This window comes from Platichthys flesus, chromosome 1 (assembly GCF_949316205.1).
Source record: "Platichthys flesus chromosome 1, fPlaFle2.1, whole genome shotgun sequence".
Lineage (NCBI taxonomy): Eukaryota > Metazoa > Chordata > Actinopteri > Pleuronectiformes > Pleuronectidae > Platichthys > Platichthys flesus.
The window spans coordinates 5,406,607-5,432,111 of NC_084945.1; the positions used below are offsets into that span (position 1 = coordinate 5,406,607).

Below are 25,505 nucleotides of genomic sequence, written 5' to 3' on the forward strand. Positions count from 1 at the left end.
AATTTAGGTTAAAGGGATCTATTAGCAGAAACTGAATATAAAAATATCCTTGTGATGTTTTCACTAGTGTTTAAATCATATACCATGTATGAATTGTTGTTTTCTTTACCCTAAAATTGCCCATTTATATTTATAAACTTTTATTTACATTAGGATAGAGCGGGTCCTCTCTATGGAGGCCGCCATGTTGTTTTTTTTATGGTAGCCCAAACTCTACAAACTAAACCCCTTTGAGTCGTAATGACTTCGAAGGCTATCACAGGTTCTGTTTCATGTTTGGAAGGGGAGGGTGAGATGAGGGGTATTCAGCTGCAACATATGCACCTTCACCACCAGATGTCACTAAATCCTAGACCAAATTATGTAGCTTAACTTCGAAAAACAGATGAATCATGAGCTAACTACTTCACATCATGTAGCAAACACATTATACACCATGAAAAGCATCTTTACATCACTGACTATGCTAAACAAGATCAAGATTTACAAAAGCGAGAGGGAAAAAAAGTACAGTTTATTAAATGTTAAGGCTGAGAAACCATTTCCAACAATTACATCTCCAGGAAATTTGATTTAAATAAGTCACCGATATGTACAACACACATTATTACACAATCTGATCACGAAGGGGAAACCTCACCGTACAATAAAAGACAAACAAAATCAGACAAAGACATTGACACCACTCAGCCTTAAATCCCCACACACAAATAGGTAGGTTACTTCTGCGTAAAGGCCCTGAGGTCACACCTAAACTACGTGATTCACTGTTACTGCAACAAATAAAATCTGTGACTAATCAGTAACACATGACCTTTGTTTGCAAAAACAATGGATGATGGATTTGTACTCTTTCTGCTCATTAATGTGCCTTTTTTGCTAGTAACTTTAAATTAATAAACTTGTACCATGTCTCTCATATGAATCACAGCATTATTCTACGACATAAAAATAAAAAGATGAAGTTGTTTCTAACAACTCAGCATGAATTAAAAACGTGTGATTCCAGTTAAACAGCTTCTTCATTTACACCCAGAGGAGCTTTTTGTCTCACTTCATCTAAACCAATTAACAGATTGAAACAGAAGTAAGAAAAACCTTCATCCCGTCACCTTCGTTAATCACAAGCTGATCCAATACAACATTATACACATTCAAAAAGTTCTGTGTTCATCAGTAGTGGAACATGTAACAAGCTCATTTTTTAAGGCAGCCAGTGTAGGAGTAGTGAGAATATTACAAGTTTAGTTGAGTATAATAAGGTGGTGATAGACTAGTTATCCTGTAAGGCCCTGCATGATGTTGTGATGACAACACGTATACATTTATTATGTGTAACCATCAATCACTGATGCTAAAACATTCTCATGTCAAATATACATTTTAAACTATCCAAACCTTATGTGCTGTGTTTATTTATGTTGCCTCAGTAACTTATTTCAAAAGGATCAGTTTGGGGGGGGGGGGATCCTCCTGCTTTCACCGGTGTCTTTAACAGTCACCGGATTTAAATAATTGTACTTTACACTTAAAACTAAACAATGTATGATTAGTCTGATTTGTTATATGGATTCCATGTACTGATGAGGGTGGTAGAGAATTCAGTAACACTACATGCATGTGCAAAACCTCTCACTCCTCTTCTTTATTATCCACAGTGTCTTTAAAAGTTTGCACGTGGAGAAAGTGGACACCCTCATTAGCATTTTCATTAAATAATAAACCCCCTATCACATAAGCCCCCGAGGCATGTTGGGACATTGCCAGTCCGGTACATTAGTCAGATAAGAGACTACGGAGAGCCAAAGGCTCCCTGTGCAGCGGAGGCGGCAGCACCGGCTGCAGCCGTCTGGATGTTTCTGTTGGTCAGGACTCCTTGGGAGAACTCCTGCTGAGCCTTGGTGAAGCTGGCTCCTGTCCGTCTGTACTTAGAGTGGACCTGGGAACAAGGATTAAAGCAATGACAGGTTTATAACTCACATCAGAAAACGCAAGTGACGTCAATCACGACAACACCGTGTTCACGAAAATGAGCATGTGCACAATAATGGCAACAGAAAATTACTCTCCAGTTTTGGGTTCGGCATTCTGACTCTAGCTCACTGAAATTTGAATTAACAGGTGAACAGCTCTTTGTGCAGCAGCCCCAGGGTTCTGTAGACTGAGCCTTGCCGAAAAATGAAACCAGCATATCCACAGGCCAAACTAGCAGGTTTAGAACAGGTACTGCACACTTGTTAGTGAAATGTTTGTTAGCTCACACTATCTAAAAAGGAACATGTCACTTCTGCAGAGTCAAGTACTTTGTTCCCCTAAGGAATCCAAGCTGTGGTGATGGTTGTCAGCAGGTTGGCTGAGCAAGACAATACAAGACTGAAGGACTCAAGACTCAATACACTGACCACAAAGTGTCCTACATACAGAAATGTTTCCATCTCCATTTTATCTGTCTGGGTCTCCATCCACTGTACAGTGCCAAGCTTCGGTTGATTCTTTCAAGATGAGTCATTTTCAGGCTCAGCGTTCTGACCCGCTTTCAGTATTTCTGAACCTTTAGATCCATTAAGCAGATTCTTAATCATCTTATTCCCTCTTCCCGTTGCAGCAGCTCAGCTCATGTTTTTTAGTTTTTTTGTCTCTACCATTTTTAGTTTCTCTTGTTATGTTTCTCTCTTTGATCTGCCTGCAGCCTCACGGAGCTAAAATAAACACTATGAAGACACAGTGTAAATACACTTATTTACAAGTGCACGTTGCACCAGGTCTGACTTTCTATTTCAGGCAGGCTGAACCAACATTTTAAACCTATGTTTAGACAGAAAGTTACTTAAAATTTGTATTATGTAACAAAGCACTGGACATTAAGACAAATATTAATATAACATTTTCATCAATAACAAAACAACAAAATGTCAATATATATATATATATCTCATGTGCAAAAAAGTCTGTTTAAACTTAAAAAATAAAATGACATTTTTAGCTTAATATACATTTGGCTAACCCTAACCAAGGGCATAATAAATGTGTAACAGTTACATTATAATCTCATTGTCTGCAGAGTACAGGCTTGATTCTATGTTCTTTTTAAAGAGAAGTTGTAAAACCTTTACATGAACTTACCATTTTCAGTAAGATGATACCCAGGACAGAGTTTACAGTGAAGAAACCAGCGACCACCATCATAACCACGGCCACAGCCAAATTGGAGCCGATCATGCTTATTGCTGTGATCCATCCACTGCCAACAACAGAGACAGTACACAAAACAACAACCACGCGTCAGTTCACAAATTATCTACTGAGAGTGTATTTTAGACATTTAAGAAATAGTATGAAAGTCACTGAATCAAATGGAAAATACGCAGCATCTTAACCTGCCCCAGTGACAAACGGAAAAGCATGAAGTTTGAAATCGTACATGATGGAATAAAGAAAAGCCTGATTTATTATATAATATAGAAAAGAAAGAAACCCACAGAGAAAAGGTCCACACACTTACAAAGCAGAAACCCAGACAAGTTAGGGCAGCAGGAACCTGTCAAAGAGATGCAAGAGAGGAGATACAGGGCAAGAACACACACACACACACACACACACATACAGTAGATGAGAGTCCAGACACATGCACACCCACATGTAGAATGAATACACCCAAAGTAGAATACACATACTCCTTCTTCTCTTATCTATGAACTACCTCGTGCATTTCACACCGCACCTTCAGACTTTGACCCACATGCAGGTGATGAATATTCAGTTAGAGACGTCTCCACTGACCTGTTTCCCCACCGGGGGATCCCCACGGTTTGGATGATGTACACCGCCACTTGGAAGAAGAAGACGAAGAAGAAGAAGAAGAAGCTGAAGGAGCTGTCAGACCTAGAGACAAACACAAACAGACAGAACGAAGGACATGTTGTTAATGCTATTCAGTATTTCAGAGGTTTATTTGATTGTCAGTCCATTAGATATTGGTCTTAATGGAAAAGACATTCACGTCAGACAAATAAGTCAAGATCTATAATTTTAAGCCACCCAAAATTAAAGTCGACTACATATGTGTAAATAAAATAGTGAGCATTTCTTGTGAGCAGAACAATATATCTGTAGAGCCCTTAAATAAACCTTATTTTGCAGATATCACTCTGATTTTTAAGTATTTTGAGTGTAGTGCAGGTTTTAATGTGGTTTTTCACAACCAATTTTCACCTTGACCAAAAATACACATTTTGGAGAAGACAACATAATAAAACACTGAATTGTAAGGAAGAGAATTGTGATATTATTAATATTAGTATTATCTAATGTTGTTTTATACTTCTGCTAACTCTTCCAGAATGAGACAATGAGGTTGTTCAGTTAAAAAGACACTGCTCAGTATTTCATCTGCTTGTAGAACTATTTCTACATTTCTACTATTTTATGAGATCATAACATCCAGTCCTGTCGTTAGTAAATTGAAAAACACTTAATAGTCGGGGTAGTGGAGGTTTGTACCTGAAGGCTCTGTAGACCGGCCTGTACCAGCAGACGAAGGACACCGGGCTGAAGAGGAGGAACCAGAGGATGGACAGACCGAAGTCCACACCGTTCTGAGCGTCTACAGTAAAGTACGCCAGGCAGGCCAGCACGTTGAGGAAGAGAGTGGCGCAGTGGACTGTGGACACAGTTGCATATTATGAAATACCTCAAATCCTCAAATATTTAAAATGTTATCATACAATGAAAGAGGTAAAAAAAAAATATGGTATTTTACAAAAAAAGACAAATATAACTGTCAAGGCATTCAGTTATATTTGTCAGACCCATGCCCATGTGCAGAAAAAGGTCAAGTACACTGAAAACTGGTAATCCTCGTCAAGCATAAAGTGTTGACAATGCATCTGAAGATATTTAATTTTCAGTTAAAAAATAATTTTGCCTACAAACAAAAGTATGTAAACAAGAATTGTATTGTTTTGTAAATCATAACATTTGACTGATCACAAAACTTTCATATTCAGAAAACCAATACAATTTGTTATGCGAGTAAGAATTGAGGAAACACAGCTTGTCGGGGTACGTACACATCCAGAGGTAGTACATCCTCTTGCAGATCCTGTGGTACTCCTCAGGGATTTCCTCATCAAAGTCCTGATAGAAGCAGGGCTTCACCGGGGAGAAACTGGGCAGAGGCGGCCAGTTGTTCTCTTTAGCTGATAAAGATTTCACAGTGTGGTTATTATGAGTGGCTCTTACAGCTCATACATGCAACATATTTCACAGCCCACTACTTAAGGCAGCGGGAGCCACTTACTGCCAGTGTTGGTTCTGCCTGCCGTCCGGTTATGTAGCTCCTTCTCCTTCCGCTCCAGCTCAGCCGCCTTCTTCTCCAGCTCCTCCTGCTGTTTGACCAGGCTCACCTGGGCAGCAGCCGTCACAGCTGCCTGGTGAGAGATGGAAGAGATGTGCTCTTAAAACAGGGGTTTCCTTCTAGAAGCACTGCAGGGGGAAATTCATGGACTATACAACAGCTACATCAAATTCTGCTGTCCAACTAACTAAACTTTACTCCTGGCTTATGCTGATCAATATCAGACAAGATCTTGTATCAAAAACACTGACAAGTTAATGTTTGTACAGTAAATCGCGTCAAATACACATATTTTTTAGACATTACAATGAAGAATTGTTACATATTAATCTTGAAGTGCATTATGATTGAGATTATTAATAATGTCTAGAATTTTCCTGATGTACTGTATTTTTATAACATTCAACACCACACTCAGCTCCCAGACAGATAGAACGTCTGAAATGGGATTTCACACCACCTAATTTAATTCCCTCTATTTGTCAATGTGTGTGTTTGCGTGATTATGTCTGTGTGTGTCAGAGAGTGAGACTCACTTGTGCGCTCTGCTCCACTGAGGTCTGTAGTATGGCAGGTTGAGTGGAGCCAGAAGAGATGGGGATGGTCGTGCCAGTGTGATTTCCCTGTGAAATAATTGAAGCAATACTTCTTACTATATATTATCACTCACTAATGGAACCCCTTTATATCCACTGTGGGGTTTCTGAATGAGGCTACGAGGCATCGGGCTGATAAGAGACAAGAGGATCCATTGTCCACATGTTTGTTTGAAGTGACTGCTGATAGTTATTGGTTGGAAATTCTCTCACATGACTACACAGATGGAAAAAGGACAAAACAACCACAAACAGATGTGAAACAACCCCAGAGAGACACAAAATGACCACACACACATTATTCTCCATAATTTTATATCTCGTACAGTTTTGAGGGTCTTGCTCCTTTGTAGAAGGGAGGTGGGTAATTACATGCCAGCGATTAGAGACCAATATAATCTGTCATGATCACGACTGTAGTGACATTAAAAACAGAGGTGCTGACCATGTCATTTGTTGAGAAGGGGTTGAACTCCCCGGTGGTTTCAGCGGCCCCGCTGGTGGCTTGTGTGACTGAGGCATCCTGGAAAAAAAAAGAAAGAGAGATGAAATACAACTTGTTGTTTTGATGAAGAGCTGAGACGTCACGACTCCTCAGGGTTTCTTTATTTCCCCAAAAAACTACGAGAAACTACCATAAAACTTGGTGAGAGGATGTGGATCAGGAAGGAACCCATTCAATTTCAAATCCAGGAATTTTTATTCACTTCCTCAAACATTGCAAGGTACAATGTTTTGCAACAGTTTTTGTTTATTCTTCAGACAATAATTAATGGAATTTGATGGGGGATAAAAAAATCTGACATAATAAGGCCACTGATATTTATGTTTGTGTACAATTTGGTGTAGATGCAGATATAAATCTGGATCCAATGACTTTGAATGTTGTTAGCAGCCTAGAGAAGAAGAGTCCAGGAAGACGCACCTGAGTGCTGCCTTGGCTCAAACCATATAAACTAGTAAAAGACTCACATATAGACATCATCACCTGGGGCTTTGTTAAATAATTAAGGTTCCAGGACGTTTTTCAGGAGTTCTTCATGCCAATTCAGAACTTTTAGTGATGCAGGGTTCAGGATTAAGTGTTTCAATTAGAGACGGATACATCCAACACTGCTGATGTACTATAACTTGACCTCTAGTCGTTAACAGGTCTTTGTTACTTAAATCACTAACACTAATCTGAATTGTGACTCTTAACGTGTGGATGTCAACGTCAAACTTGTTGACAATGAAGATCATTTCCAGGACATTAACTTGTTTTAATACATTTTTCCGGTTGTTTCCGTGACTTGAATATTAGACTTAGTAGAATTGAATATTATAAAAACAAATTCAGGAAAATGAAAGTTATTTTCCAGGATAAACTGTGTAATTTTAATAATTTCTAACAGCTATTTAGATGACTGGAATTATACAAGTAGTTAATTTAAATGCGATAAAATAGTAAGATTAGAATTCAAGATTATTTCCCGGATATATCGTGCCAACTATTTTTTTTCAGGTTGTTTTCATAACTGGAAAATTAGAAGTAGTAAAGTAAATGAAGAAAAATTAAAACAATTCAGGAAATTCAAGATTATTTCCGGGATATATTGTATCATTTCAAATCATTGTTTTAAGTTTCTAATTTAAATGGAATAAACATAACATCCCTATTTCCAGGATATATGATCCATTGCCAGGTTGTCTACATGACAGAAAAGGTACAAGAAGTAAAGTCCAATACAACTAAACTAATTCCATGACTAGACAATTATTTCCAGTTTATCTTGTTATTTCAAATCAGCTTTCCAGTTGGTCTCCCTGACTGGAAAAGAACTCGAACCCTCTGTGTTTAAATCCAATGGAGGCGCTGAGGAGTCACAGACACACCACCGACAGCCTGATGGAAGCCTCCTCTCACCTGAACAGGTGAGTTACCCGCTCCGCTTCGACACTGACGCACTTTGACAGATTCTTCTAACCTACAGACACTGATCTACGTGTCATGTTTCCCCAATAGAAACGATTCTGAAGCCAGGAAACACCGAGGCCGAACCCTGGACCCGACAAACCGGTTTTCAGCTGTTTCTTCACCGACCAAAGCGAGACCTCCGGAGGAAGACGAGCGGGAGGAAGAGTCTCACCTGGAAGGGGTTCACGTCCACCGGGTCCGCGAAGGGGTTGCTATCGAATCCCGACATTGTGGAGCAGCGTGAGGGGAATAAACAAACCCAGGAAGACAGACAGACGATGAGACAGACGGTGAGACAGCTCCTGAGTGACCGTGCGTCTCCTCCTCCTCGCTCCTGATGCCGCTGCGCATGCGCTGCGGGGACAAGGTGTCTCCGCGTCACGGGAGGTTGTCTCGAGTTGTCTCTACTCAATTAGACCGGGTCTATTTTTAACACGTCACGTCCGCTGGGTTACGCTGCTCGCTGCTCGTGACCGTGTGGAAGTTTATATACACTTTAGTGAAGTAAATTTACTATTAACTATGTCTAAGTACTCCCATTACTAACAACTTCCTGCTTTTAAGTGGTGCTTTAAAGTCACGATGTAAGTATCGAAGGCAAAAATATCCAGTGTTTTTACTCTAATATGATAGATTATATTGCATACGACTTATTATTATTTAATGATTGTCTGGCTGTTTGTTATGTAATGTTAGATTTGCAGTAATTGACCTATTAACAACAATTGTTCTATTATAGTCATGTGGCCTCTCATTTTTGAATGAGTTCATCAAAAGCTTTGATTTATCTTTTTTTGTATTAATTTAATTTAATAATTTATTATTCATTTACACAGTGAGTTGCTTTCTTGTCTTAATAGACTAATTGCGGATTATGTTAAAAAAAATGAATTACATAAATTACCCAGAATACAAAGTAACAGCTCAACAGCACTTTTGTTAGCATTGAAACATTTTCAAAACCAGTGTTATTGGAAAACGATGTGTCACCCCACCGCTCCTGTTTTGACTCGCCCATTAAAAGATTCCTTCTTCCTTTCTCCTTCTCCATTATACTCCCCCCCCTTCCAGTTAATTATCTGTAACAACAGGAAAAAGCTCTGTTCTTCTTTCCCACTGTGGCTTATCTGTATATCTGTAGTATGTCACTTAGACAGTATTTTATGTGTTAATTGTGTTATGTCTTTGTGTTGCTTCATTAATGTAAAAAGAGGATTTTCTAAAATGTTTAAAGCTGGAACAACGAAATGTAAATTTGATCGTTCATCATTAATTACAAATCTTTAAAATGTTTCCACTTTCAACTAGTCGTTTCATCTGTAATTTAAGCTACTGCTGGTACTTTGGTTAAATATAACAGCAATGAGTTTAATCTAGTACATCATATTTTATAAGCATTTTTTTACATATTTGTATATAAAACATTACCAAAGTAACATTCAGGTAAGTAGTAAGTACAATATTTTCATCTGATTGTGGTGGCATAGGCACTGAAAGAAAATACTAGTCAAGATAAAAAAAAACACATTATTACAATAAGTAAATGAGTGTCTTATACGCAGTTATACCACAGCTGTTTTGAATTCTATACTGAGGTTCTTTCAAGCTGCTTTGAGCTGAGTTAAGTATGTTAATATGTTATTATTGACCTGACCTATTCAGGGTTTGTGTTTCTTTACCAAATTGTTTAGTTGACAACTTCTAACACATGTATTTGTTTAAATGCTGCTTATGTCCTGTTGTTGTCATATAGTATTTTAACTCTGTTCATAGGACAGTCATCATAGATGTTTTTAATAATGTGAGCTTATCCTCTACTGTGACGTAATGTCTGCTGTGCAAATCAACTATTTTATCCCGTTGTATGCTATTGTTGAACATGTTAACGACTTTAACAAAGGCCTAAAAAATGTATGAGAATGGAAAAATACATTTAAACAACACAAACACAGAGATACTCATGAATAATGACAGAAGACGTCGTGATTTTATGTTCTTGCTTGGTTGCTATTGAGCAAACATTTCAGAGACAGGAGGTGGGGGAGGGTAACAATGGGTTTCAAGAATAGGATAACATTTGTCCGCTATACTGTACACATATGAACTGTACTGTACATTACAATTGTTGTATGGCTGTTAAGCAGTGAATGCATGGATTTTAATACGCATCCAACATTCTGTACAGAGCTGGGATCCCCTGGGCTGGAACAACACCAGCTGACTTGGTCCCTTTGATGGCGGTATCTCCCTCGTAAAGGGGAAATAAGCAGCACAAACTTATAACACATGAAGTGGTTTTCTCAGTACACACGGTCACGCATGAGCGCTCGGCACATGCACCCACACACACATACATCAGACACACATACACATATCATCCACTGCCCAATTCTGTACTTCTCCGTCCAATGTACTCAAAAAAAATAAAAATAAAAAGATAAATATTTCAACTACCCAGCAGAGGCTGGTGTTCCGGCTTTGTACAGTATTTATACCTGTATATTATAAGCTATAAAGACTTTCTGTGACATTAAAACGTATTAAATAAGGGGGGAAAATGAACTTGTAATAACAGAGCAACCACTGCTTAAACTCATTGTTATGAACTGTAAACTTGTAAAGCAGCTAATAATGGGGAGCTTTAAGTTCACTGGAACGTCTGTGACGCCTGGTTTCTTCTTCTTCTTCTTCTGCTGCTGCTGTCGTACACGACTCCAGCTTTCCCGCTCTGTCTCGTTCCCTGATGCTGAGTGGTCTTCCGCATTTTCCAACATTCCCTTTTCTCCGCCTTCCTTCTTGGAGCCGAGCAAAGAGCTGCCAAGGCACTGTGAGAGCATGGCTGGCAGTATAGTGTACAGAAGAGGGGCCCCACTCCGGTCCCTCTGCCAAAACGCCTCTACCCCTTCAGGAGCTGGAAGAACTAGAAACGGCACTTGGGGACAACTTCTTTGCAGACGTCAATACAGAAAGGCGAAGCAAGAGCGCTTTGAGAAGTGGAGATTAGTTGCCACTATACGTCACCTCCCATTCAGAACATATACGCCTGGGAGCTGGATAGGGAGTGCTTTGGCGTCCCAGTGTCCTTTATACCATGAATTCATTACTGCCATACAATACCAGCTGCTGTGGTATGTCTGGAGGGTCCCTGCTGTGGCCGCCGCTGTCTCTCGAGTGCCGTGAGGTCGAATTCTTGGCCCCTCTAAGTTTCTGTTTGCCCTTCTCTGGATTGAAGGTGCCTCTGCTGGTGAACTGGGGCCTTTCGTCATAAGGGCCTTCGTGGTCTCCTGTCGGGCTCCTGTCCAATCTGTCGGACCGCAAGGCCCTGGACGTGTTCAGGGACTGGGCTTGGGCCTGGGGAGGACTTGCGGGGGACTTGGAGTGGAAACGAAAGCGCCGGGCTGGGGTGGTGGTGGTGGTGGCGGAGGAGGAGGAGGACGATGGTTGGAAGTGTGATGAGGACGAGTAGGAGGAAACACTGGAGCAGGAGTCCAGGGAGTCCAGGGAGTCAGGCTGCCGTTGCAGAACCCGACGTCGGGGGCTCTTCCCGTCAGACCTCCGAGGCCAAGGAGAAGTCAACACCGGACCTCTCTCTGCAATGAAGGGCAAAGACGGGTCAAGTTTCTCTTCTGCGTAAAATAATTTGCTAATTCAAAAATGAGTAAATTACGATTCCTGTTTAGTGACATACCAGAGAAGTCGGAGATGGTTCCCTCGGAGTCGACGTTGAGGTTTTCTGAGCTGTCAGCTGTACCGATAGAAGCTTCCGACTCCAGGGTCTCATCATCAGAGGCTCGGGGCTCCAGAGACAGAATCTCGAAAGTCAACTCCTCTCTGCAGAGGCAAACACCATCCATTTTAAAAAAATACGTGCTAACAGTTATTGTTCTGATACAGAGTTCGTGCGACCTCATAACATTTATAGTTCAGGTAATGTGCTCAGTTTACTTCTCTTTCTGGAGGCTTTCTATTTGCTCCGTCAGCACCCTCTCCTCCTGCTGCATGGCCGCCTGCTGATGCTCGGAGATCTCGTGAAACGAGTCCGCTCCCTCTTCGCCGCCGCTCTCCTCCACCACAGGGTTCGCCAGAGACGGCAGCCGGGGACTCACCGGGGGCGAGGGGCTGTAGCTCAGTCGCTGTAAGTGGCTTTTTCCCTGAGAAACAAATCAGATTTATTAATGTTACTATATTAGCACTTGATGAAAACTGCTTCGCTCTCATTTACAGCACATTTCACAATAACTATGGCCAACAGGAAGCCACTCACTCACACATGCAGTGACTGAACCACATGAAATGATCAGCTACGTCTATAACAGCACAATAACAATCACACTTTACCTTCTTAGACGCATTTGGCTGCTAAGAGCAAAAGTGACAAACAAGAAGAACAGAGATCAGTGACTCAAGGTTCCTACAGGTCATTGCAGAGTTTTAAAACTATAGTCTTATGGCAAAGTCAGTTACTTAAGGGTACCTCCCATGTGACTCTCTCTTAAGTTTCTATGTTTTTATGTTGTTCGGCTGTTAATATTTACTTTTTTGATAGTTTTTCCTAAGCCCAATGAGACAAATTGTGATTTGTGAACATGGGCTATAAAAATAAGATCTGATTGATTCATTCATATATTATTCTGGCAATGATTCCCAAGATGTTGTTATTAAAAACTTTAATAACTAAAAAGAAAAAACACATACAACCAAATAAATATAACTTTTAGTAACATAAATCTCGATCCCGATGTCTAAGGTTCATTTCTGCTGATGTAATTGTCCAATTGATAAACTGGTCTGACTTTGGTTATATCTGCTGGGAAATATACAAGTGAGGTTCAGTTAAGGGTTAATGAAAAATAAACAATGATTCCTGTTCATATTTTATCCAGAGACATAAATGAAGGAAATAACATTCGATTTCCAATTTCCTGTTCTACAGATGTGAGGTCTTCAGGCAGCGTTTGCTTAAAAATCAGATGAGTCTGAACACTTTTATAGATTTTAAGTCAGAAATATTTATACACCTGTTCACATCCCATACATGGCACTATGTGATGTACTGAGAACAAACTGCATGATTGCACAATAATTTCACTATCATCCACAAGAAGAAGATAAAGACACAAATCAAAAAGGGAATCAGAGACGTCTCATGCAAAAAGAAAAGATGTTCATGAGTGAAGAGATAAAACAAAACAGTGATCACCAACACGACCGATGGATGATGGTTTAGGAAATCCATGGTGTGTGTTTGTGCGTTTACATGCCATGGTGCGTGATATGCTCATAAATCTAACAGCTATTAGTACGGGTCTCTGGGTGAAAGAAAGGAGAGGTTAGGGAGGAGAGTGTGGAGAGGAGGAGGAGAACTGCTTACAAAGGAGGGAAGGAGGAAGGTGTGGGGAGCTGGCTGAGTCAGGTAGATTTTTTATTATGAGTCACTGCAGCTCCATGATTGTGATAACAGCACATTATTCACATGATCCGATCTTACCATGGAGCACCGGATGAGGTTCAGTCTGCACTTGGCTTTGTTTTCAGCAAACTCCAGAGTGCTGATGTCCTTTAGTCGAACTCTGTACTTGTTCATCTGCTCACATATGATGAGTTCCACACACCTGCATGAGACAAGAGAAGCCCGGTTACTTGTATTGAAAAAAACATGTCGATTTATGCTCTTCAGTTAAATTTGACTGATGTGCTTGATTGTCAAAAATCACTTTTTTCTTCTCATCTCAAATTCTTCTCGAGCTTAAGTCCAAAGTTGACCTTCCGTTCCGTTGAACATCTTCTGCCACTGAACTGTTTATTTATTACCCTGAAGAAGATGTTTATTGTTCCCGCGTGAAACAGATTAGTTTAATTTCAGATCCACTTAAACATTTTATCTCTGTCATGGCCCAAATTTGAGATCTGATCACTCAGACCAGATTGGGATGAGGTCTCAGACCCATGTGACCACATTCTTCTCCCTGTGTGAATGCAAACATGTTTTCTGAGCCGCTACACTTTCATGATAAATAAAACGAATTAGTTTGTGGCCACAACATCAACACTGACCATTACTTAATCAGCTGTCTTTCTAGCAGCTACATGCAGCTCATTGAATTATCAGGCCATGCTCTCTCGGGGCTGACCACTTGTGATTGGTCGGGTGTTAATATACCAGGTCTGAACAGGGCCTCAGTCAAACACACAGAAATGCATTTGATGGACATGAAGCGAGTTCTTACGCAGTGGTCTTGCTGATGTCCTGGACGCTCTGCAGGGGGTCGATGGTGTCAGGACAGCGCAGGATGCAGGGAGCGAACACTATGGCCAAGGCGTTCGCTGACATGCGGTTTGTGTCCTCTTGCAGGGCGATCCTAAAAGCAGGGATTCAGTAGAAGAGGAGATTCTCAGGAAGGAAATAAAGCAGTTGTAGTGTATTAATCCTGAAATTGTTTTTCTATTACCTGACAAGATGAAAAATGAGGCGTTCCAGAGTGTTTAGGTGAGTTCTGCTTAGCTGGTCAATAACGGAATACACCCCTCTGATCATTTCCTTTTTATCCTGCAAACCTGCAGAGGCATTCCCACAAGATAAATCACAATTTGTCCGTTACAGCAAACGCGTTTATCTGCTGCTGCGTGCGATGGTGGAATGTTGCTGTGGACTGAATTTACAGTGTGATGCATTGGCTCACCCATGCCACGTAAAAACTCCTCATACAGCTCAAATGTCATGAGAGGATTAGGCAGGTCTCTCAGCCACTGTTTGAAAACACTCGCGATGACGTGGATGTTGTAGTCGTCCAGATTCATGCTGTCCACATCTGTACGGCCACAAGGAGAAGAGAGACACGTCACACTCAACTCTCAGGAGGCACAGTCACATGACTGGTTTCAGGATGTCACAGCATGGAGTGTCCTTTTCAACTTCAGACCAAAGTGTTGGATTAACAGTGTTTGTCTAGTGCTGATTGGTTCAGTACAAAAATGAATATATAATAGTTTAAATACAACAAAGAAAGAAAATCCTACCTTTGTTTCAAATAGAGTTTAGTTAATAATGTTTGATGTAATATTAGGTTTAGTTATTTCCACATTTACAATCTGAATTGACATTTTCATCTTTCAAGCATATTTGTGATTTTACGATAAAAAAACACCTAATTTTCCAAATCGGGTTTTTGGGTCCAACACGTTGATATTCTTTGCAAAGTGAAACATTTATTATTTGGTCATAAAGACAACTTTGTGCTGAAAAACAAGATACTAAACAATTGCGTCGTAAACATTTGTGTTGTATAAACGCTTAATCAATAGCATTAATAAACTTCCCAAATTGCCCAGGACTGCTGGGCGATATGACTTCAAATTAATATCCTGGTTATTATTTCAAATAATCGAATTAACACTTTAGCCATTTAGGCTATAAATGTCGGCCTGGAAACATTTTCAGTTAATAAAACCCAGGTTAAACAATTTACCACTGATGTTACTCAGCTTTAAAACCATTAAAACCATTCCCAGCTGTAATTACCTGTGTCCAGTCCCAGCTTGAGCTCCTTAATTTTGTTGGTGGAGCCAGACTTTCTGAAGATTCCCTCGGTGTAGAGGCCGTGCATCTCAATGTAGTTGATGAGCTTCTCTACCACCAGCGGCACCGTCCTCTCGTCACTAGTCAGACGAGAAACTTCCACTCCGAACTGTCGGGAGGAAAGCTCTGGATCAAACTGTACAAACACACAAACACAACGAGAAAGACACAAATACATTAATTACATTAAGTATAAAGAGGGATGCAAAAAACATTTACAAAAAAACAAAACCTCAAAAAGAAAAGTGTGGTGCATTAGGACCCATCACTTCCTGTGCATTAGGCAACTGAAATAACAGCTTTTACTGTAAATAAATCCACAGTGATACAATTAATGTCATGGGACGTTAGCGTGCGGGCACACAACATGGCCGACTCACCTTCTTGCTGCATTTGGTGGTCGTCTTCAGGCAGCACTTTCTGTGGCAGGCGTACCGGCACACTGGGTGAACACAACCAGATAAATCAAACTGGTCAGTTCCATTGTCAACAGAAAGACAGTGCCTCCTCATTATTCAGCAGAAGTCGGGACAAAAGACCAAAAATGTTTTCAATGTTATCACACGCAGCTTCAGCCGGCACGGAGACAACATCCTGTGAGTCAAGGACAGAGCGTGTGGACAAAGTCTCAGGAGACGGCGAGCCGCAGACCCCATGAGTCCAGTTGAAAACAATCTGATTAGAGCTGGGGAGGGAGAGAGGGCGGGGCTCAGGGTCTGAGGCCAGCTCAGCCACAGACAGCCAGTGTGTGTGTGTGTGGGTCTGTGTGTGTGTGTGTGTGTGTGTTTACAACTTCACGTGAATGTCTGTGAATGTGCTTTTGAGGTCAGTATGATTTGACAAGACAGATTTTCATTTTAACCTGATTTAATCACAGCTTAAATTCTGCTGCTTGTTTACGTAAGGACAGTCAGTGAGAGACAGTGAGTGAGCGAGCGAGTGAGTGAGTGAGTGAGCAAGTGAGCGAGTGAGGGAGTGAGTGAGCAAGTCAGTGAGTGAGTGACAGAGTGAGGGAGGGAGTGAGTGACCAGTATGCATTTATAGTCTGGATATAAAGTTGAATGACTGAATCCCCAAAAGTGATGCCAAAGTGTCTTGATCGCCCCCTGGAGGCTGGTTCGAGTATAGCTCATAAGTCTCACCTACTCCATTTTAGAGGATGGGACATGAACCGAAACAAAAAGTCAAAGAATCTACTCTCTCTGCTCACACCATTTCCTGTCTCTCCTTCATTATGTCCGCCAAAATAAAGGCTAAAATACCAAAATAATTCATATGTATACTTTTAACATATATTGCAATTTCAACAGTGTTCTAATTTAAAAATGGCATCTTTTATTTTAATATTTTATCAAGTAACTAATTTATCATTTGGTCAAAACTCTGCCAGAACATAAAATAAGTTACCAGAGCAGAGTTGATTAGGTCAGATGTCCTGTTGTGTCTGATCAACAATAAAAACTTTATGTCAATTGAATGATAAGATTGTGAGGAAACCAAGAGGGAAAGTGTTACGACAACAAAGTGGATAGTTAAAATCCAAACACCAGTAAATCTAATAAATAAGTAAACTTACAATCCAAACACAAGTAAATATGAAAAATATAAATAATATATGTGCAACGTGAACAGTTGTGTTGGTTCAGTGAGTCTCGGGGGGGATGCTTGATGTGCACACTCACATTTGCACACACAGGCCCGGTCCATCATCCAGATGAGCGAGGAGCAGTATTCACAGTACGTGGGGATGCTGTACTGCGTGGACTTGAAGATGTGGCCGTTATGCTCCTCCACCTATAGGGGGCAGCACAGGGCCGGTTCATTTGGAGTTCATGTGCACATTTTCTTTCACAATTAATGTATTGTTATAATCTATTCTGGTCACTTGTGTGTTTATATATGTTGTTATTCCAAGGAGTAAATGGAGAATGAAGAGAGACTCACGATGTCAGCGTCCTTTTTCCTTCGTTTCTTGCGTTCAGGTTTAACAACAGGCTGCAGAAAAAAGGACATTATTAAGAAATATTAACGTAATAAATACAAAGACAGCAAAAACTCTTAAAAACTAACAAAATAAATAAACAATTAATTTCCAATTGTCATCACACACATTTACTTTTCCTAAAACTGACTTAATTCAAAAGAATTTAAGACACATTTCAAACAAAATGCAGGACTGTGTTTCATGTCCGGCGCCACCAGGGGGCAGCTGTGCGTCCGTACCTTGCTGGTTGTGCTGTCCAGAGGTTTGTACTCGGTCATGAACTCATCCAGGAAAATCTTAAAGGTGTTGACCCACACTGTGACCGGAGACTCTCTCCAGTCCCTCTGCTCCTGACGCATGGTTTTCTCCAGGATGTGCTCAAACAGAGCGTAGAGGTCTTTGTAGCGGATGCTCTTACCGTCATCCATCTTCAGAGGAAGACAACAACAAGAGGAGCAGAGCAGATTTATCCATCAACGTAGGACATAATGTTCCAGTGTCATTTGAAACTGCTCCATTATCTGCCATCACGTGAAAAGTCCTGTGATTTGGATTTTATCCTTCAGCCGTGCAACAATCTGTGATGCTGAGGATGATCACTGCTAAGAGAATAATTTGTTTATTTAGAAGGATCCCCATTAGCTCTACCCTAAGACAGAGCTACTTTTAGTGAGGTCCATATTTAAAACATACAGATATCAAATATTTAAAACATACATTACCATACCAATATCAAACATTTAAAAAATACGTTAAATTACAAATATCAAATGTTAAAATACATACAAAATAATGATAATAAGAGAAGAGAATAAGAAAAAGCTAGAGAAAGCTTAGAGAACGTATTAATTATGAGAGAGTTGAAATCATCCTCTCCCTCCCTTCCTTTCAGAGATGGATACTCCTGACCAAAGTCCATATGATTTTGGTCAGTGACTCTTTCAGTTAACCTCTGACATGCCTTTTAGCGTCTGTCTAACCCACAGCACTTTTTAAATACGCTGCACAATAAGCAGCCTTTAAATGTAAGTTGTGTTTATTTCCTCTTTTATCTCCATGTCTGAGTCCATCGGTTCTATTGTTCACTTGTGTCAAAAACTAAACTAATATATATATATATATATATATATATAAATAGAACTAAAAAAGAGACTTCAAAGAGTTCAGACGTTGGTGTCAGCACTTACAGCGAGTGCCGTGGAGTATGAGTTGAAGATGTTCAGACGGAATTCCTTCAAAGCCTTTTTAAACACGACGTCCACCATGGTGTCCTTCTTACTGTCCTCCGTGTCCAGGTCGTTGATCTAAAAATAAGACCCAACAGACATGTTAGCATCAATATGGACCAACTGTAGCTCGGGAAAGATGAATAAAAACCGAACATGGGGACGAACCAAAGATTTGAAACGTCTGCAAGGATGTTATATGATGTTTTTCAGAGACGTGTAACTCTGTGAACCTGAAATATAATTGGTTCTCTTCGTGAGGAGTCCTACCTTCTTCATGAGGAAGTCGTTCATGCTCCTGTAGTCGCTGGTGCACGTGAGGATCTGCAGCGCGTCGTTCTGACACTGAGCAGATTCCATGGCCACGCTGCTGATCTTCACGCTGCGCCTTCGCTTCACCTTGGGAGACGGTTCCTTGTTCTCCTTCAGGTCCCTGAAGCTTCGGTCCAGCGTCGGGTCAGGACTGCAGGGGGGAGACATGTTCTCCTGACCTGGTGTGGGGAACAGAACGACAGTAAGTGGTGGTTCTGTTGGAATAATCACTGGAGCTCATCGTAGAATTGTCACTTAGATTTTTATTGTGTTGTTGGAAATGAGCCTCGACTAAAAATCCTACATGCAGTACTGTTCCAAAACAGTCAAACAAACAAAATGAATAATACATATATAAATGGAAGTATTTGATTTTGGATAACACACCCTCTCCCAGCAGCGGCCCAGTGTCTCCATAGTCTCCATAGTCTCCATCAGGGGTATCAGCGCCACAGATCAGCTTTTCTCTGGACGACTTCTTGTCCCCGTACTTGCTCTTACCCCAGAAGCGCATCTTACCACGAACCCTGATCAAAAACAAGAACAGCGTTTATTAACATTCGTCGACTACTTATAAACCGAGATGAAAATATAACCAGCTTTAATTTATGAGTCCCCGTGATGGATGCTAGAGACGCTCATCTGAGGAACAAACCTTCCATCTTGTGAGTTCTTGCGCATCGAGTCCACTTTGACCAGATCTCCTGAGGACATGGCTTTTTGGATCTTCTTCTGCTCCTCGGAGGACGCAGGCTGAAACAACATCAGGGTGAACAACGAGTCAAAACCAAACCAAAAGAAAAAGAAAAAGCATCTCTCTACTGCTTATTATGAGCTGAAGTTCTGTATGAACCAGTAGATGGCAGCACCGCATCACTGGAGCTGCATCAGTGAGAGTGTAAATGCTGCTTATAATAATAATATAATCATAAAGAAATAACACAACAGGAAATCTGAAACCTCAATTCTTAGAATAAAATGAATCAGAAAGATGAAAAGACTACTTTCAGGAAGAGAATCCATAAAAGACAGAGGTTTCAGTGAAGAAGAAAGTCAAGAGTGAATGACGACTGGTTTCTGTGGTTCTCCAGGTCAGGCCACTGGTAGGGGCCATGTGATAAGAGAGAGAATGAAACCGAATAACAAGCAAAAAATGTTAATTATCCACAGAGAATAAGTGAAGGAAGAAAAACGCTGCTACAGCTGTGAGAGAAAGAGAAGTCGTGTTAGAGAAGCTGCTGAGTTAGAGACACTTCAAGAGGAAACACGTTTCAAAAACACATCGATTAAGATGCATGAAGTCAAATTAACTTTCAACACTCATAAGGATTTGTTATAGGTTTTAAACCAATAGTTTTGGATTTATGTTTGTTGAGTCTTAAAATACTGACATGAATATTTGCATCAAACATAAAAGTCACTTGACCTTTATCCTCCTTTTCGTCGGCTTATGCTTATTTTAAAGAAACATCACAGTTTCATCAAGTGTTTCAACGGTCTTGAAATATCTTTGAAACTTCTTCCACCCTCTCGAGAGTTTCTTTTACATTAAAGGAAAAAAAAGGAAGAGTTGAAGCTCAGTCAGAGTTGTGAAGCAGATCAAAGTCTTCTCGGAGGAAGCAGGTTTAAAGGAAAAGTCCAAGTCAAAGAAGGAGGATGGGCCACACAGGGGCCTGGACGGAGCCTGTTACCATGTCCGAGTCACTGAAACAGGTCTCTCGTAAGCCTCCCTCCGCGGAGCCCTGTTTGGAGAGGGGCAGGCTGAAGTGACGGGGAGTGAGGGGGCTGACCCGGTCGAAGCCGTCCTCGTCAGAATCCCCCCCGATCGAGACGATGGGGGCGCGGGTGAGGAAGTCGGAGCGGGTCCGCGCCATTCGGGCTTTCTTTTTTTGGCCCACTCTGCCGACCTGGAGTTTACCAGAGGTGATGACAGCAGGTTTAAAAAGAGCCTGAAGCCACTGAGGAGCTTCGGCCTCGGCTTTGGTCTCCATGCAGAGGAGCAGTGTGAGTTCATTAATTCCTTCACAACACAAACAGAACTTCGGAACAGATGCTAACACATGTTTACTTCCTGAGAAGAGAAAGAAGAAGTGATGACTTACATCCCGGGCCTTTGGTACTTTAGACGTCTTGGAGACGGGGGCGGGGCCTTCTCCGGTTATGGTCACAGGTGCTTCTACCGTAACAGCATCTTTGTCAAACCTGATGAACAAATATAAAAACAGAAGATCCATTGATGGAAAGTAATATAGATTTCAACTGGCACCAAAGACCAATGCTAAAACGACATTTTTATGTATTCTTACTTGTGTCTTTTATTTTTAAAGCAATTTATTACTTTGAGAATTGCAAAATAATCAAAGATATTATTATCGTTATATAAAATAATGTAATATTAAATCTTTCATTTTGTGGAGCATCTTGTGACTGGGTTTGAAAGGTGTAGTGTTGTGTTATGTAAAAACACAGTTAAAGCTATTATATGAAGAATGTTTTTATGGTTATAGCATCTTTAATGCATCTGATATCAGGTCCATAATGTGCAGTGGTGCCTTCTTGTTACTGCCACTGGGGGGCGGCAAAGTATGACATCTTTAAATTCTTCACTTTATTGATGTTTTCTGTTATTTTGATATGTTGTTATTTATTAATTTGATTTTAGAAACTCGATTTTTCAAATTATTTGTAATATTTGTTTGATTATGATTAGATTATATTAGGCAAGCTTTTTTTTATCTTCCCTATTCTTATCAATTGTGTTGATATTATTCGTACAAAGATTTAAAATGACAACAAAAGCACCATAGTAGTGAGTCATCACTCACGGTGTAAATGTAACTTTGTCCTTAGGAGAGAAGAAGATGTTGCCCGTCTTGTCCTTCATGTTCACTGCGGCCTGAGGACTCGGTGGTTTCCTGGCGGTCGTCCTCGCTCGGCCTCCTCCTCCCTCTCTGGACTCCAGCTGGAGTTTCGGGGCCCAGCCCTCAGCCGCCCTCTCGGTGGGTTTTCCCCTGGGAGCAGATGCAGGTGGAGGAGGCAGCTGGGGGTAAGGGGCGCTGCCTCGGATGTCTGCAGCCGGGGGGGAGCGAGCTGAGGGGGCAGTGGAGTCTGACTGAATTCGGGCTTGAGGAGCTACTGAGCTGGTTCTAAGGGGCTTGCCGGAGGTTTGGGTCCCACCTGCGTCTTGCCCAACCTGTCGACTCTTCTGTATCCTGTGCAGCGCCTCCTCTCGTTGCTTCTCAAACATGTCTCTCTCGTACTGAACAAAGTGAAGCCGCTGGCGCTCCAGAACCTCCTTCTGTTGTCGTATCTGCTCCATCATCTCCTTTTCGTTCTGCTGCCGCCGGTTTCGCTGCCTCTCCTCTTTCTCCTCGTTCAGCCGCACCAGCTTCTCGATGACAGCCGGGTCGGCCTGGGGGACAGAGGTAGAGGCGGGGACGGGACCTTGAGGGACAGTTGCTGGTTCTGTTTTTTGTGGCGATGGCGTCAACCCCCCTGTCTGGGCGGCAGAATCTCGGAGCTCCACAGGGGGACGGAGGATCTCACTCAGCTCTTCGCTCAGTGGCGTTTCTTTCTGCATGCTGATGACCACGACCACCGGGCGCCGCTCTCTCAGGGGCCTTGTGACAGCGGCCGTGGACGCTGCTGCCTCCGTGTTCAGTCGAGGCTCTTCAGCAGAACGACGGGAGACGACTGTGCTGCCCTCACTAGCAGGGACGTAAAAGGTGGGGAGGTAGTTCTCGATTATGGGCGGATGTGTTGGTGCGGAGGCGGCTGCTGGATCCATTGTGCTCTGTCCCTGGCTGCCTGGTGGAGTCACCTCAGGAACCTCTGCTCCCTGTGGCTCCACGTCAGGCTCAGGTACTGACGGAGGAGGGGAGCAGGGCTCGTCACTGTCCGTCACCTCCTCCACAGCTTTGGGCGGCTCCTCGTCCATACTGAGAAGCTCAAAGCTGCCCTTGGAGCTCTGGCTGTCGGGGGTGCCCTGGGGTGAAAGAAGGGGCGGGGTCGCGGGGGGCACCAGCTCGTAAGACCACCGGCGCTCCTCCGACGGGGACGAGGCCTCGCCGCCGGTCGCTCGGACCTTGAGGAGCTCCAGGCTGAACTTGGCCTGCTCCAGCTCCCGCATCCGCCGGCTCTCTCTCTTGGCCCGGGTGGTTTTCTGACTGGGCTCGTCTGAAGTTCTCGTCCTCTCTCGAACCACCACGGTGGACGTGGGGATGGAAACTGGAGCCTCAGTTATCACCGGATACGACTGATCTCTTGTCTCAGCGTCTTCTCTGCCTCCTGCTTCCCCCCCGACCGAGGCCTCGTGGCTGCTGAGGCTCTGTTCTCGTCTCTCGTAGGAACGATCCTGCCACGTGCTGAGGTCCATCCCCATGATTCTCTCAGACGGCTCCTCCTCTTCCTCAGGTGAGAGACTGATCCGGCCGTTCTGCAGCTGAAGCAGCTTCTCCTGCTGCTGCTCCTTCTTCTCCCTCAGCCGCTCCTCTCTCAGCTTTATGAAGCTGTTCATAAAAGAAACACACGATTTAGCTCATCTCAAACGGCTTCGTGGTCCAAACATCTAGATGCATTTTCGACAGGAACCAAAGTTTGTGAGTGTGACATAAAAACTCTTGTTCTAAGCAGCTCAGCTGATTAAAGAGCTGCTTTGGGGTTGGATTGTTTGCGTAATGACATCCTCTTAACAAGCCTGTTGTGTTACCACACCGCACAATGAGCAAGTACACTGCAGATTCTGTGTGCAAAGATTAAACTTTTCCACCCTTACGAGACATTTTCAGAACAAGAAACAAAAACAGGTTTGCTCAGAATGGGAGTTTCACAGTGGGCTTTACCTCCGCCTGGCGAGGTGGCCTCTGCAGAGCGCCTGAAGCTGCACCACAGCTTCGTACAGACGCAGGTAGGCTTCTCTGGCTCGATGACAGCGCCAGGCCGTCTGAATGACCAGAGCCGCTGTGCAGCGCCGGCGGAGCCACAACCTCCAGGCCCGCTGCAGCACCAGAGCGGCGTCCCTCCAGTGCCTGAACCTCTGACGCTCCCTGAGACCTCTCCAGTGCCTCTGCAGACACAGAGCGGCCCCCTCCTGCACAGCAGGGTCATACTCCTCCTCCTCCTCCTCCTCCTCTTCTATGAGCTGGTACAACCGCCACCATTTCTGTGAAGAGACGATGATAATCATGTTATTTTCATTATCCTATGAGTTTTTGAGTCACAGCCTTTTTTGAAGGAAAGTTATACAATTTAGGGAAATCTCAATTTTCTTTTAGGGGATTGGAAAATAGCTGCAATTAATAGAGTGATTTAAACTTTTTTTTTTCAAATGTTAGTGGTGCCTAGAGTTTTCCAAATACACTTCATAAGAATTTCCACTTTAGGAAATTCAACTAAAAGAAAAACATGATTGATATATATATATATAACCTTCTGATCTTTTCAACTGAAATATAGCAATAAACTGTACTCAGCAGAAATTTGTAAAACTAAAATATTCAATTGAAAAGCATATTCCAACACATAAACAATGTAAAAAATAGATTTGAATGACATGAAAAGAATGGTCAGACATGAAGGAAATGGAAATAAAAGCCATATTGATGAAAAGCAGTGTACCTGGATGCAGATCGCTGCTTCCCTCATCCTGACAAAGTGCCTCCTCTCCAGCCGGGCTCTGAATCTCCGCTGCAGCATGACGATGAGTCGGAGAACCTCCCTGTGGAGAATGGCCTGCAGCCGCTGACGCTCAGCCTCCCGCAGAAACACCTGAGGGGAGGGAGCACCACGGAGTCAGCGCACACTTTTAATCAAGGACGTCCGGCTGCTCACACGGAGATATACACACACATTCTTTAAATTAAAAAATAATCCCACTCACTGTTACTCACACACAAAAACCACAGAAATGTGACGGTCACAGGAATGTCAGGTATGATCCTCTAATTATATAGACAGCATCACCGAGGCCTTGACCCGATGTCGAGCCTCATTCAGACCACAGACGTCCCCTCACTGAATGTGGGGCAGCCACTTTATTACATCCTCTTGGTGAGAGGATGCGTTCGTGTAATATGAGGTTCTCTGCTACACTTTCCCATCCTCACTCTATTTATAGGGTTTGTAATTTAGTCCAAGTCTGAGCAACTTCAACACACACACACACACACACATAATTAACAAGACTCCTGCTGGCCTCCACATGCAGCAACAGACAGAATCAAATGAAACATGTAATGACACTTTAATGAGCTTTTCACCAATTTCACTTAACGATGACGTCTTGGAAGAAAATCACTAAATCACTGTTTTGCTCTACTTTTCATTTTAAATCCTGGAAGACCCATCATGACTTTATTTATCTTATTGAACTCGGACGTTCTCCTCAGCTTCCCACTGAGTTAGCTGGACAACATGTTTATATATCCTATGTCTCATATTATCTAATTTATTAAAAATGGAGCAACATAAACTTTATGTGGAAGTTTGGTGATATTGAAG

The 25,505-nt window shown here is 42.1% G+C and overlaps 2 protein-coding genes across 5 annotated transcripts in view; both read right to left on the reverse strand.

Moving 5' to 3' along the window:
• Nucleotides 1–493: 493 nt before the first annotated feature.
• scamp2l (secretory carrier membrane protein 2, like) lies at nucleotides 494–8,281 on the reverse strand. Its single transcript, XM_062399258.1, has 9 exons — nucleotides 8,082–8,281; nucleotides 6,398–6,475; nucleotides 5,893–5,979; nucleotides 5,300–5,429; nucleotides 5,070–5,198; nucleotides 4,501–4,660; nucleotides 3,781–3,882; nucleotides 3,124–3,241; nucleotides 494–1,939 (listed from the first exon to the last, which is right to left on the reverse strand). Exons 1-9 carry the CDS (start codon nucleotides 8,136–8,138, stop codon nucleotides 1,793–1,795), a joined length of 1,008 nt encoding a protein of 335 aa, XP_062255242.1. The 5' UTR covers nucleotides 8,139–8,281; the 3' UTR covers nucleotides 494–1,792.
• A 1,593-nt stretch (nucleotides 8,282–9,874) lies between these two features.
• The window catches only part of myo9aa (myosin IXAa), a 96,675-nt gene continuing 81,044 nt past the window's right edge, over nucleotides 9,875–25,505 (reverse strand). For 2 of the 4 annotated variants that reach the window (XM_062399533.1, XM_062399379.1), the window contains 22 exons: nucleotides 24,624–24,773; nucleotides 23,849–24,168; nucleotides 21,833–23,515; nucleotides 21,110–21,209; nucleotides 20,699–20,914; nucleotides 19,663–19,760; nucleotides 19,395–19,534; nucleotides 18,966–19,186; nucleotides 18,657–18,773; nucleotides 17,709–17,897; nucleotides 17,430–17,480; nucleotides 17,168–17,279; nucleotides 15,866–15,927; nucleotides 15,429–15,621; nucleotides 14,590–14,718; nucleotides 14,359–14,464; nucleotides 14,137–14,268; nucleotides 13,398–13,521; nucleotides 12,248–12,268; nucleotides 11,855–12,060; nucleotides 11,598–11,740; nucleotides 9,875–11,499 (listed from right to left, as the gene is read on the reverse strand). In XM_062399533.1, coding sequence (XP_062255517.1) covers nucleotides 10,994–11,499; nucleotides 11,598–11,740; nucleotides 11,855–12,060; nucleotides 12,248–12,268; nucleotides 13,398–13,521; nucleotides 14,137–14,268; nucleotides 14,359–14,464; nucleotides 14,590–14,718; nucleotides 15,429–15,621; nucleotides 15,866–15,927; nucleotides 17,168–17,279; nucleotides 17,430–17,480; nucleotides 17,709–17,897; nucleotides 18,657–18,773; nucleotides 18,966–19,186; nucleotides 19,395–19,534; nucleotides 19,663–19,760; nucleotides 20,699–20,914; nucleotides 21,110–21,209; nucleotides 21,833–23,515; nucleotides 23,849–24,168; nucleotides 24,624–24,773 — 5,019 coding nt within the window. In that variant the 3' untranslated portion in view covers nucleotides 9,875–10,993. The remainder of the gene's footprint in view (nucleotides 11,500–11,597; nucleotides 11,741–11,854; nucleotides 12,061–12,247; nucleotides 12,269–13,397; nucleotides 13,522–14,136; nucleotides 14,269–14,358; nucleotides 14,465–14,589; nucleotides 14,719–15,428; nucleotides 15,622–15,865; nucleotides 15,928–17,167; nucleotides 17,280–17,429; nucleotides 17,481–17,708; nucleotides 17,898–18,656; nucleotides 18,774–18,965; nucleotides 19,187–19,394; nucleotides 19,535–19,662; nucleotides 19,761–20,698; nucleotides 20,915–21,109; nucleotides 21,210–21,832; nucleotides 23,516–23,848; nucleotides 24,169–24,623; nucleotides 24,774–25,505) is intronic. The other 2 variants (XM_062399610.1, XM_062399459.1) reach the window with 2 other exon arrangements.

Coding starts and splice junctions, on each gene's coding strand:
- scamp2l (XM_062399258.1), bottom strand. CDS start 8,138: ATGTCGGGATTCGATAGCAACCCCTTCGCGGACCCGGTGGACGTGAAC. Junction 5,430..5,892: donor CAGTGGAGCAGAGCGCACAA/GTGAGTCTCACT, acceptor ATCTCTCACCAG/GCAGCTGTGACGGCTGCTGC. Junction 3,242..3,780: donor ATCCCCCGGTGGGGAAACAG/GTCAGTGGAGAC, acceptor TGTTGTTGGCAG/TGGATGGATCACAGCAATAA.